Source organism: Mustelus asterias, chromosome 31 (genome assembly GCF_964213995.1).
Source record: "Mustelus asterias chromosome 31, sMusAst1.hap1.1, whole genome shotgun sequence".
Taxonomy (NCBI): domain Eukaryota; kingdom Metazoa; phylum Chordata; class Chondrichthyes; order Carcharhiniformes; family Triakidae; genus Mustelus; species Mustelus asterias.
In genome coordinates, this window is record NC_135831.1 from 7,091,967 (window position 1) to 7,105,711 (window position 13,745).

General features: G+C 58.1%; 1 protein-coding gene across 1 annotated transcript in view; it reads right to left on the reverse strand.

Annotated features, from left to right (window-relative positions):
- Positions 1–1,126: 1,126 nt before the first annotated feature.
- The window catches only part of LOC144481630 (monocarboxylate transporter 3-like), a 47,145-nt gene continuing 34,526 nt past the window's right edge, over positions 1,127–13,745 (reverse strand). The window contains exons 3-4 of the mRNA XM_078200766.1: positions 3,395–4,183; positions 1,127–2,238 (exon numbers count right to left, since the gene is read on the reverse strand). Of these exons, the coding sequence (XP_078056892.1) occupies positions 1,979–2,238; positions 3,395–4,183 (1,049 nt within the window). The 3' untranslated portion in view covers positions 1,127–1,978. The remainder of the gene's footprint in view (positions 2,239–3,394; positions 4,184–13,745) is intronic.

Genomic DNA, 13,745 nt, shown 5'->3' on the forward strand with positions numbered 1-13,745 from the left:
AAATTTAACTCATTACAACTCCAGTCACCCCGAGTTATTTAACCATTTCTATCAGTGGGACATTAGATTTGAAAATGTCAGCAGCAAGGACTGGCACCTTCGTTCAGGGACCTGGGCAGAAGGTGCCTCGAGAACTGGGGAGTGGGCGAGGGCAGGGGTCGGGCTGGGTGCTAAAGTGCTTCACGCAAACCCCTGCTTGGCTGGTCCTGCCCCTCACAAGGTTGCCAAAGGCAAGCAGCAGTCGGCTGTTTGACTGCAGTCACCGTCACGCCTGGCTCCCGCTAAACGCGGAGAGAGACAGGGAGGGAGGGAGAGAGAGAGAGACAGGGAGGGTGGGAGAGAGAGAGAGACAGGGAGGGTGGGAGAGAGAGAGAGACAGGGAGGGAGGGAGAGAGAGAGAGAGACAGGGAGGGAGGGAGAGAGAGAGACAGGGAGGGTGGGAGAGAGAGACAGGGAGGGTGGGAGAGAGAGACAGGGAGGGTGGGAGAGAGAGACAGGGAGGGTGAGAGAGAGAGAGACAGGGAGGGTGGGAGAGAGAGACAGGGAGGGTGGGAGAGAGAGACAGGGAGGGTGGGAGAGAGAGACAGGGAGGGTGGGAGAGAGAGACAGGGAGGGTGGGAGAGAGAGACAGGGAGGGAGGGAGAGAGAGAGACAGGGAGGGTGGGAGAGAGAGACAGGGAGGGTGGGAGAGAGAGACAGGGAGGGAGGGAGAGAGAGAGACAGGGAGGGTGGGAGAGAGAGACAGGGAGGGTGGGAGAGAGAGACAGGGAGGGTGGGAGAGAGAGACAGGGAGGGTGGGAGAGAGAGACAGGGAGGGTGGGAGAGAGAGACAGGGAGGGTGGGAGAGAGAGACAGGGAGGGTGGGAGAGAGAGACAGGGAGGGTGGGAGAGAGAGACAGGGAGGGAGGCAGAGAGGGGGAGAGAGAGACAGGGAGAGAGAGAGAGAGACAGGGAGGGAGGGAGAGAGAGAGAGACAGGGAGGGAGGGAGAGAGAGAGAGACAGGGAGGGTGGGAGAGAGAGACAGGGAGGGAGGGAGAGAGAGAGAGACAGGGAGGGAGGGAGAGAGAGAGACAGGGAGGGAGGGAGGGGGAGAGAGAGAGACAGGGAGAGAGAGAGACAGGGAGGGGGAGAGAGAGAGACAGGGAGGGAGGGAGAGAGAGAGAGACAGGGAGGGAGGGAGAGAGAGAGAGAGAGACAGGGAGGGAGAGAGAGACAGGGAGGGAGGGAGAGAGGGGGAGAGACAGGGAGGGAGAGAGGGGGAGAGACAGGGAGGGAGAGAGGGAGAGAGAGAGAGCGACAGGGAGGGAGGGAGAGAGAGAGACAGGGAGGGAGGGAGAGAGGGGGAGCGAGAGACAGGGAGGGAGGGAGAGAGAGAGAGGGAGGGACGGAGGGAGAGAGAGAGAGAGAGACAGGGACGGGGAGAGGGAGGGAGGGAGGGGGAGTGCGAGACGGGGGGGAGAGAGACGGGGAGGGAGGGGGAGAGAGAGAGAGAGAGCGAGAGGGAGGGGAGAGAGAGAGAGGGAGGGAGGGAGGTGGAGAGAGATAGAGAGAGACAGGGAGGGAGAGAGTCAGACAGACAGAGAGAGAGAGAGAGACAGAGAGAGAAGTGAGCGAGAGCGAGTCTTTTCTAATTGGCTGCCATGGTGCAAGTTCTGGCCCACTGGAGATGATTGGCTAATGCCTCGGCCAATGGAGAGCGCCCTATTTGAAGCGTCGAGTGTCCTGGGCTTCCTGCCTCGTGCGAGGGAAGTGAACCTGCTCTTGTCGGGGGGACTTGGCTGTAGTTTCAGTCTGGAGCCTCTGCTGTCATTCACAGAGGCTCCAGTTTAATTAGACTCCGCTCTGAATTCCGTCTCGAACTCGAACCCCACTGGCCCGGTGCTAATACCCGCTCCGTGTTTAAACCGGAACCGGGGGTTAGAGCTCGATTGAGATATCACCATCCACTTCCAGCAGGGAGCAGGTCATCCCCTCCGCTCAAGCCACCTCCGCGTTAATCGACAATGCGCCGCTGGGTCCGATTGGCAGGCACTGTGTCTCCAGGCCGGATCCATTCGAGACCGCCATGGATTTACACTCCTCTTCCCCCTCCTCCGTCCGGGGCTGCCTGGCAGGCGGGAGGCGGGAGCAGGACAAGGCACTGGGAATACCGAGGAGGACCAGGCTGCCGAGGAGCAGAAAGGTACCAGCCACCATGAAGGAAGCAGTGTAGTTACCGGTGGCATCGCGAAGCCAGCCTGGAAGTGAAAAGTGGTAATGATTAGATCAGTCTGACAATACCGCGCCTTTAAAAAGTGCATTTTGATCGGGTTTCTCTGCAGGATGTTCTGTAACAACCTCGGCAGGTTGCCGGCACCGTGGTGTCTGTAACTGGTGTCTCTAATTGTCACTGAAGCCATGTGATGCTGATTTTAATCTGGCCTAATGCAGGGTCCTGCGGTTTTATGGACCTTTGGGGGTTGCCGAGTGGAGTTTGACTTGGGGATGATTGACAGGTCAGGTGATGCCTGGAGACAGTTATTTTCCCCACAGGAAAGTCCAAGTTTTTAGTTTTGGTTCTCAGTTGCTGCTAAAATCTGGTGGAAACAAACAAGATAGGAGTAGGAGGAGGCCGTTTGACCCTTCGAGCCTGCTCCGCCATTAGAGTCATAGAGGTTTACAGCATGGAAACAGGCCCTTCGGCCCAACTTGTCCATGCTGCTCGCTTATTTAAAACCCCTAAGCTAGTCCCAATTGCTCACATCTCTCTATACCCATCTTATCCATGTAACTGTCTAAACACTTTTAAAAAGACAAAATTGTACCCGCCTCTACTACTACCTCTGGCAGCTTGTTCCAGACACTCACCACCGTCTGTGAAACAATTGTCCCTCTGGACCCTTTTGTATCTCTCCCCTCTCACCTTAAACCTATGCCCTCTAGTTTTAGACTCCCCTACCTTTGGGGAAAGATATTGACTATCTAGCTGATCTGGGCCCCTCATTATTTTATAGGCCTCTATAAGATCACCCCTCAGCCTCCTACACTCCAGAGAAAAATGTCCCAGTCTATCCAGCCTCTCCTTATAACTCAACCCAACAAGTCCCGGTAGCATCCTAGTAAATCTTTTCTGCATTCATCACCATCATGGCTGATCATCCAACTCAATAGCCTCATCCTGCTTTCTCCCCATTCGCCCCAAGTGCTATATCCAGCCGCCTCTTGAATACATTCAATGTTTTGGCATCAACTACTTCCTGTGGGAATGAATTCCACAGGCTCACCACTCTCTGGGTGAAGAAATGTCTCTTCACTTCCATCCGAAATGGTCTACCCTGAATCCTCAGGAAGGGGAGGGAGGGAGGGAGAAGGAGGAAGGGGAGGGGGAGGGGGGATTGGGATTTCCTTCCGTACCTGATATGGGGGCTCCCAGGAGGCCCCCCACGCTCTCCAGCATCTGCAGCAGCCCCAACGCTCCGTATATCCTCCCAATCCCAACGATCTCCGGCAGCAGGGAGAACACCACGGGGGTAAGGGCCCCGGCGCAGAAGCCATAGGCCACACTGATGGTCATGAGCACCGAGTAGGAGCGGCCGAAGGGGATGGCGATCAGACTGAGGCCCGTCAGCGAGGTCCACAGTATCAGGATATGGACCAGTCGCATCCTCCGCAGGTCAGAGAACCAGCCCGACAGGAGGCGGCCGATCAGGTCCATCACCCCCGCCACTGACATCAGGAAGGCCGCCTTGTACTCGTCAAAGCCGATGGAGCGGGCGTGGGCCACAAAGTGGACGTAGGGCACAAAGTAGCCAGCATTGATCAAAGTGATGGACAGCACCAAGGTTAGGAAGGGCCAGTGTCGCAGCAGGGTCAGGTCCAGCAGGTCAAAGATCATGGCCCCAGCGCCCTGGCAACAGGACGTCCCCCCGCCACCCGGCGCCTCGCCACACACCAGGTCCTCCCTCAGGGTCAGGGGTCGGATTAGGGCGCCGCAGACCATGAGGTTCAGCATCAGGCCGGCGATGATAAGCAGGGCCCCCCTCCACGTGTATACGTCGATCAGGTACTGGAAGAGGGGCGAGAAGACAAAGGAGCCAATGCCAACCCCCGTGAAGGCCATTCCCATAGCCAGAGTCCGCCTCTTACTGAAGTAACGACTTACAGCAGCCACCGCCGGGGTGAAGACTAACGCCCAGCCGAAACCTACCAAACCAACAGGGGACAGGTCAGCATTTACACACAGGCAGTTAGAAAAACACCTTCCATTCACATTGCCGAGGTACAGAGGGATCTGGGTGTTCGAGTGCACGAACTGTTAGCATGCAGCTACAGCAAGGAATGAAGAAAGCTAACGCTACTACGAGAGGAATTATTACGAGAGGAATTGAACATATTGAGGGTGGCACAGTGTTTAGCACTGCTGCCTCACAGTGCCAGGGACCCGGGTTCGATTCCCGGCTTGGGTCACTCTGTGTGTGGAGTTTGCACGTTCTCCCCATGTCTGCATGGTTTCCTCCGGGTGCTCCGGTTTCCTCCCACAGTCCAAAGGTGTGCAGGATGGATTGGTCATGCTAAATTGCCCCTTAGTGTCCAATGACGTGCAGGTTAGGTGAATTGGCCGTGCTAAATAGCCCCTTCATGTCCAAAGATGTGCAGGTTCGGTGGATTGGCCATGCTAAATTGTCCCCTAGTGTCCAAAGATGTGTAGGTTAGGTGGATTGGCCATGCTAAATTGTCCCTTAGTGTCCAAAGATGTGCAGGTTCGGTGGATTGGCCATGCTAAATTGTCCCTTAGTGTCCAAAGATGTGTAGGTTAGGTGGATTGGCCATGCTAAATTGTCCCTTAGTGTACAAAGATGTGCAGGTTCGGTGGATTGGCCATGCTAAATTTGTCCCTTAGTGTCCAATGACGTGCAGGTTAGGTGAATTGGCCATGCTAAATTGCCCCTTAGTATGCAAAGATGTGCAGGTTAGGTGGATTGGCCATGCTAAATTGTCCCCTAGTGTCTAAAGATGTGTAGGTTAGGTGGATTGGCCATGCTAAATTGCCCCTTGGTGTCCAAAGATGTGCAGGGTAGGTGAATTGGCCATGCTAAATTGCCCCTTAGTGCCCAAAGATGTGCGGGTTAGGTGGATTGGCCATGCTAAATTGCCCCTTAGTGTCCAAAGATGTGTAGGTTAGGTGGATTGGCCATGCTAAATTGCCCCTTGGTGTCCAAAGATGTGCAGGGTAGGTGAATTGGCCATGCTAAATTGCCCCTTAGTGCCCAAAGATGTGCGGGTTAGGTGGATTGGCCATGCTAAATTGCCCTTTAGTGTCAGGGGGATTAGCAGGGTAAAGACGTGGGGTTGCGGGAATGGGGCCTGGGTGGGATTGTTGTCAGTGCACGCTCGATGGACCGAATGGCCTCCTTCTGCACTGTAGGGATTCTACGATTCTATATTCTGCACCCTCTCCTTTCCCTCTCCCCTATGTACTCTATGAACTGTATGCTTTGTCTGTGTAGCGCGTAAGAAACAATACTTTTCACCGTATCCCAATAAATCAAACCAAGTCAAATCAAACATAAAAATAACGCTTCAGTTATACAGGACATAGGTGAGACCGCATCCCGGTGAGTGCGCGCAGTTCCAGTCTCCGTATTTAAGAAGGAGCGTTACAGAACAAAATACACCACCAAGGCATGTGAGGAGATACTGGGATAGGTGAACAAACGCTCAAAGAGGTCACTTTTAGTGGTCTTTGAGTAGGAGGGGGAGCTGGAGAGATGGAGCAGTGTAGAGAGGAGGTTCCAGAGGCTGAGAGCAGAAGGCATGACCTCACTGACCTCTGCTTCCCACCCCTCCACCCAACCCAGAGACGCCATATGGCATGCTTGCTGTTTTTGGTCGGGGCATTGAGTACAAGAGTGAGGATGTCAAGTTGCAGCTTTATAAAACTTAGGTTAAGCCGCACTTAAGAGTATTGTGTTCAATTCTCACCGCCACATTACAGAAGGACATGGAGGCTTTGGAGAGGGTGCAGAAGAGGTTTACCAGGATGCTGCCTGGATTAGAGGGGATGAGCTATAAGGAGAGGCTGGATAAACTAGGGTTGTTTTCTCTGGAGTGGCGGAGGCTGAGGGGAGACCTGATAGAAGTCTATAAAATGATGAGAGGCACAGATAGGGTTGACAGTCAGAATCTATTTTCCCCAGAGTTGAAATGTCTAATACTAGGGGGGCACACACTTAAGATGAGAGGGGGAAAATTCAAAGGAGATGTGAGGGGCAAGTTCTTTTTTACACAGAGTGGTCGGTGTCTGGAACGCACTGCCAGGGGTGGTGTTGGAGGCAGATACGATAGGGGCGTTTAGATAAGTCCATGAATATGCAAGGAATAAAGGGATATGGTTTGCGGGTGCAGCAGGTGATCAAGAAGGCAAATGGAATGTTGGCCTTTATCGCGAAGGGGATGGAGTATAAAAGCAGGGAGGTCTTGCTGCAACTGTACAGGGTACTGGTGAGGCTGCACCGAGAGTACCGTGTACAATTTTGGTCCCCTTATTTAAGAAAGGATATATTAGCTTTGGAGGGGGTACAGAGAAGGTTCACCAGGTTGATTCCGGAGATGAGGGGGTTAGCTTATGAGGAGAGATTGAGTAGACTGGGCCTGTACTCGTTGGAGTTTAGAAGGTTGAGGGGAGACCTTATAGAGACATATAAGATAATGAAGGGGCTAGACATTGTAGAAGCAGCGAGGTTATTTCCACTTACAATGGAAACAAGAACTAGGGGGCATAGCCTCAAAATACGGAGTCGTCAATTTAGAACAGAGGAGGAACTTCTTCTCCCAGAGGGTAGTAAATCTTTGGAATTCTCTGCCCAATGAAGCAGTAGAGGCTACCTCGTTAAATGTGTTTAACTCACAGATAGATAGATTTTTAACCATTAAGGGAATTAAGGGTTAAGGGGAGCGGGCGGGTAAGTGGAACTAAACCCACGATCAGATCAGCCATGATCTTATTGACTGGCGGGGCAGGCTCGAGGGGCTAGATGGCCTACTCCTGCTCCTATTTCTTATGTTCTTAAGGGCAGACAAGAAGGGATTAGTTTAATTTGCCGTCATGTTTGACACAACATCGTGGGCCGAAGGGCCTGTTCCTGTGCTGTACTGTTCCATGTTCTAACTGCTCATTATCTCATTGCTGTTTTGCCCACATATCAGCTGACAGGTTAAAAGCAGTTGTCTGAGATCAGACTTGAGACAAAGCGATAATGGATGTCATAAGTAGAGAAAGGGCAGAGGAGAAGTGAAACAGGAACCAAGAGGGGATAGAGAGAGTTCTGAGCAAAGATTACCGGAAAAGAATGTTAATGTATTTTAAAAGGATGTGAAGTCTAAAAGCAGAGTCAAATGGTTTGATTGAATGGGAACCATAAATGAATCTCCTTCTGGTGGTAAAAGGTATCAAATAACTTGGTATCATAGAATCCCTACGGTGCAGAAGGAGGCCATTCAGCCCGCACCAACAACAACCCCACCCAGACCCTATTCCCGTAACCTCACCCCCAGGCACAGTTTAGCATGGCCAATCAACCCAACACGCACATCTTTGGAGACTAAGGGGCAAGCAGAGGTGATGGCCGAGTAGTATTATCGCCAGACCATTAATCCAGAAACTCGGCTAACGTTCTGAGGGACCCGGGTTCGAATCCCGCCACGGCAGATGGTGGAATTTGAATTCAATAAAAAATATCTGGAATTAAGAATCTACTGATGACCCATTGTCGATTGTCGGAAAATACCATCAAGTTCACTAGTGTCCCTTTAGGGAAGGAAATCTGCCTTCCTTACCCGGTCTGGCCTACATGTGAATCCAGAGCCACAGCCAATGTGGTTGACTCTCAACTGCCCTCCAAGGGCAACTAGGGATGGGCAATAAATGCTGGCCAGCCAGCGACACCCACATCCCATTTAGCATGGCCATTCCACCTAACCTGCACATCTTTGGACACTAAGGGGCAATTTAGCACGGCCAATCCACCTAACCTGCACATCTTTCAGACAGAGAGGAAACTAGAGCACCCGGAGGAAACTCACACAGACACGGTGAGAACGTGCAAACTCCACACGGACAGTGACCCAAACCAGGTCCCTGGCGCTGAGAGTCAGCAGTGCTAACCACTGTGCCACCCAGAATATCGAAGTTCTGTGAATGGCGCCAGCTTTGACAAAGCGGTAAACTCCAAGAAGGACGGTGATAGACTTCAGGAGGAGATCGGCGAACCGGACAGACACATGGCAGACAGCATTTCATGACGAGGTCTTTAAGAGTTAGCCTAAAGAATCAGAGAGTGTTACTGGAATCTGAGATGGAAGGCCCACGTATCAGAAGCATCAACTTTTAATCTGAACCTGTGCTAAATTTCCATCCTACGGTTTATCCCGCACTCGAGCCCCCTCCCACTCCCACGCCATCACTATAATCTTCTGCTCCTTCTGTCCTCGAGTGGTTTATCCAACTTCCCTTAAATCTAGACGACTCACCTCAGGTTCTCCATTCTCACCGCTCACTGAGTCACGACTTAGGGGCTGACTGAAACCTTAAGATGGTAAGTGGACCCAGCGCTCCTGCTGTCAACTTCTGTATTTTATAAACTGCCACAGCTGTGTGGTCGGATGAGATTAGATCTTTAGATCGACAAAGGCTAGTCTCTTTCCTCTGGTAGAGAGGAGGCCGGGGATGTGAGCTGATAGAAAGGTTCTGGAAATTTTTCAATTGGATCGGTGCAGCAAAAGATGTTTCCACTTGTGGGGAAGACCAGAAGGTGTCCATCAATGTCAGACAGTCACTAATAAATCCAGCTGGGAATTCAGGAGAAACTTCTTAATGTGGGCCTCGGTCCCACGGGGGGAGTGGGGAGAATGTGGGCTCGGTCCCACGGGGGGAGTGGGGGAGAATGTGGGACTCGCTCCCACGGGGGGAGTGGGGGAGAATGTGGGCCTCGGTCCCACGGGGGAGTGGGGGAGAATGTGGGCCTCGGTCCCACGGGGGAGTGGGGGAGAATGTGGGACTCGCTCCCACGGGGGAGTGGGGAGTGGGCATGGTCCCACGGGGGGAGTGGGGAGAATGTGGGCCTCGGTCCCACGGGGGGAGTGGGGGGAGAATGTGGGCCTCGGTCCCACGGGGGGAGTGGGGAGAATGTGGGCCTCGGTCCCACGGGGGAGTGGGGGAGAATGTGGGCCTCGGTCCCACGGGGGGAGGGGGAGAATGTGGGCCTCGGTCCCACGGGGGAGTGGGGAGAATGTGGGCCTCGGTCCCACGGGGGAGTGGGGGAGAATGTGGGCCTCGGTCCACGGGGGGAGTGGGGGAGAATGTGGGCCTCGGTCCCAGGGGGGAGTGGGGGAGAATGTGGGCCTCAGGCTCCCACGGGGGGAGTGGGGGGAGAATGTGGGCCTCAGTCCCACGGGGGGAGTGGGGGAGAATGTGGGCCTCAGTCCCACGGGGGAGTGGGGAGGAGAATGTGGGCCTCAGTCCCACGGGGGGAGTGGGGGAGAATGTGGGCCTCAGTCCCACGGGGGGAGTGGGGGAGAATGTGGGCCTCAGTCCACGGGGGGAGTGGGGGAGAATGGGCCTCAGTCCCCGGGGGAGAGTGGGGGAGAATGTGGGCCTCAGTCCCACGGGGGGAGTGGGGGAGAATGTGGGCCTCAGTCCCACGGGGGGAGTGGGGGAGAATGTGGGCCTCAGTCCCACGGGGGGAGTGGGGAGAATGTGGGCCTCAGTCCCACGGGGGAGTGGGGGAGAATGTGGGCCTCAGTCCCACGGGGGGAGTGGGGAGAATGTGGGCCTCAGTCCCACGGGGGGAGTGGGGGAGAATGTGGGCCTCAGTCCCACGGGGGGAGTGGGGGAGAATGTGGGCCTCAGTCCCACGGGGGAGTGGGGGAGAATGTGGGCCTCAGTCCCACGGGGGGAGTGGGGAGGAGGAGAATGGGGCCTCAGTCCCCCGGGGGAGTGGGGAGAATGTGGGCCTCAGTCCCACGGGGGGAGTGGGGGAGAATGTGGGCCTCAGTCCCACGGGGGAGTGGGGGAGAATGTGGGCCTCAGTCCCACGGGGGGAGTGGGGGAGAATGTGGGCCTCAGTCCCACGGGGGAGTGGGGAGAATGTGGGCCTCAGTCCACGGGGGGAGTGGGTGAGAATGTGGGCCTCAGTCCCACGGGGGGAGTGGGGGGAGAATGTGGGCCTCAGTCCCACGGGGGGAGTGGGGGAATGTGGGCCTCAGTCCACGGGGGGAGTGGGGGAGAATGTGGGCCTCAGTCCCACGGGGGGAGTGGGGGAGAATGTGGGCCTCAGTCCCACGGGGGAGTGGGGGAGATGTGGGCCTCAGTCCCACGGGGGGGAGTGGGGGGAGAATGTGGGCCTCAGTCCCACGGGGGGAGTGGGGGGAGAATGTGGGCCTCAGTCCCAGGGGGAGTGGGGAGAATGTGGGCCTCAGTCCCACGGGGGGAGTGGGGGAGAATGTGGGCCTCAGTCCCACGGGGGGAGTGGGGGAGAATGTGGGCCTCAGTCCACGGGGGGAGTGGGGAGAATGTGGGCCTCAGTCCCACGGGGGGAGTGGGGGAGAATGTGGGCCTCAGTCCCACGGGGGGAGTGGGGGAGAATGTGGGCCTCAGTCCCACGGGGGAGTGGGGAGAATGTGGGCCTCAGTCCCACGGGGGAGTGGGGGAGAATGTGGGCCTCAGTCCCACGGGGGGAGTGGGGGAGAATGTGGGCCTCAGTCCCACGGGGGGAGTGGGGGAGAATGTGGGCCTCAGTCCCACGGGGGAGTGGGGAGAATGTGGGCCTCAGTCCCACGGGGGGAGTGGGGGAGAATGTGGGCCTCAGTCCACGGGGGGAGTGGGGGAGAATGTGGGCCTCAGTCCCACGGGGGAGTGGGGGAGAATGTGGGCCTCAGTCCCACGGGGGAGTGGGGGAGAATGTGGGCCTCAGTCCCACGGGGGAGTGGGGAGAAGGTGGGCCTCAGTCCCACGGGGGGAGTGGGGGAGAATGTGGGCCTCAGTCCCACGGGGGGAGTGGGGGAGAATGTGGGCCTCAGTCCCACGGGGGGAGTGGGGGAGAATGTGGGACTCAGTCCCACGGGGGGAGTGGGGGAGAATGTGGGCCTCAGTCCCACGGGGGGAGTGGGGGAGAATGTGGGACTCAGTCCCCACGGGGGGAGTGGGGAGAATGTGGGACTCAGTCCCACGGGGGGAGTGGGGGAGAATGTGGGACTCAGTCCCACGGGGGAGTGGGGAGAATGTGGACTCAGTCCCACGGGGGGAGTGGGGGAGAATGTGGGACTCAGTCCCACGGGGGGAGTGGGGGAGAATGTGGGACTCAGTCCCACGGGGGGAGTGGGGGAGAATGTGGGACTCAGTCCCACGGGGGGAGTGGGGGAGAATGTGGGACTCAGTCCCACGGGGGGAGTGGGGGAGAATGTGGGACTCAGTCCCACGGGGGGAGTGGGGGAGAATGTGGGACTCAGTCCCACGGGGGGAGTGGGGGAGAATGTGGGACTCAGTCCCACGGGGGAGTGGGGGAGAATGTGGGACTCAGTCCACGGGGGGAGTGGGGGAGAATGTGGGACTCAGTCCCACGGGGGGAGTGGGGGAGAATGTGGGACTCAGTCCCACGGGGGGAGTGGGGGAGAATGTGGGACTCAGTCCCACGGGGGGAGTGGGGGAGAATGTGGACTCAGTCCCACGGGGGGAGTGGGGGAGAATGTGGGACTCAGTCCCACGGGGGGAGTGGGGAGAATGTGGGACTCAGTCCCACGGGGGGGAGTGGGGGAGAATGTGGGACTCAGTCCCACGGGGGGAGTGGGGGAGAATGTGGGACTCAGTCCCACGGGGGGAGTGGGGGAGTGGGTGAGAATGTGGGACTCAGTCCCACGGGGGAGTGGGGGGGAGAATGTGGGACTCAGTCCCACGGGGGGAGGGGGGAGAATGTGGGACTCAGTCCCACGGGGGGAGTGGGGGAGAATGTGGGACTCAGTCCCACGGGGGGAGGGGGGAGAATGTGGGACTCAGTCCCACGGGGGAGTGGGGGAGAATGTGGGACTCAGTCCCACGGGGGGAGGGGGGGAGAATGTGGGACTCAGTCCCACGGGGGGAGTGGGGGAGAATGTGGGACTCAGTCCCACGGGGGGAGTGGGGGAGAATGTGGGACTCAGTCCCACGGGGGGAGTGGGGGAGAATGTGGGACTCAGTCCCACGGGGGAGAGTGGGGAGAATGTGGGACTCAGTCCCACGGGGGGAGTGGGGAGAATGTGGGACTCAGTCCCACGGGGGGAGTGGGGGAGAATGTGGGACTCAGTCCCACGGGGGAGTGGGGGAGAATGTGGGACTCAGTCCCACGGGGAGGGGGAGAATGTGGGACTCAGTCCCAGGGGGGAGTGGGGGAGAATGTGGGACTCAGTCCCACGGGGGGAGTGGGGGAGAATGTGGGACTCAGTCCCACGGGGGGAGTGGGGGAGAATGTGGGACTCAGTCCCACGGGGGGAGTGGGGGAGAATGTGGGACTCAGTCCCACGGGGGGAGTGGGGGAGAATGTGGGACTCAGTCCCACGGGGGGAGTGGGGGAGAATGTGGGACTCAGTCCCACGGGGGAGTGGGGGAGAATGTGGGACTCAGTCCCACGGGGGAGTGGGGGAGAATGTGGGCCTCAGTCCCACGGGGGAGTGGGGAGAATGTGGGACTCAGTCCCACGGGGGGAGTGGGGGAGAATGTGGGACTCAGTCCCACGGGGAGTGGGGGAGAATGTGGGCCTCAGTCCCACGGGGGGAGTGGGGGAGAATGTGGGACTCAGTCCCACGGGGGGAGTGGGGGAGAATGTGGGACTCAGTCCCACGGGGGGAGTGGGGGAGAATGTGGGACTCAGTCCCACGGGGGAGTGGGGGAGAATGTGGGCCTCAGTCCCACGGGGGGAGTGGGGGAGAATGTGGGACTCAGTCCCACGGGGGGAGTGGGGGAGAATGTGGGCCTCAGTCCCACGGGGGGAGTGGGGGAGAATGTGGGCCTCAGTCCCACGGGGGGAGTGGGGGAGAATGTGGGCCTCAGTCCCACGGGGGGAGTGGGGGAGAATGTGGGCCTCAGTCCCACGGGGGGAGTGGGGGAGAATGTGGGCCTCAGTCCCACGGGGGGAGTGGGGGAGAATGTGGGCCTCAGTCCCACGGGGGGAGTGGGGGAGAATGTGGGCCTCAGTCCCACGGGGGGAGTGGGGGAGAATGTGGGCCTCAGTCCCACGGGGGGAGTGGGGGAGAATGTGGGCCTCAGTCCCACGGGGGGAGTGGGGGAGAATGTGGGCCTCAGTCCCACGGGGGGAGTGGGGGAGAATGTGGGCCTCAGTCCCACGGGGGGAGTGGGGGAGAATGTGGGCCTCAGTCCCACGGGGGGAGTGGGGGAGAATGTGGGCCTCAGTCCCACGGGGGGAGTGGGGGAGAATGTGGGCCTCAGTCCCACGGGGGAGTGGGGGAGAATGTGGGCTCAGTCCCACGGGGGGAGTGGGGAGAATGTGGCCTCAGTCCCACGGGGGGAGTGGGGAGAATGTGGGCCTCAGTCCCACGGGGGAGTGGGGGAGAATGTGGGCCTCAGTCCCACGGGGGGAGTGGGGAGAATGTGGGCCTCAGTCCCACGGGGGGAGTGGGGGAGAATGTGGGCCTCAGTCCCACGGGGGGAGTGGGGGAGAATGTGGGCCTCAGTCCCACGGGGGAGGTGGGGGAGAATGTGGGCCTCAGTCCCACGGGG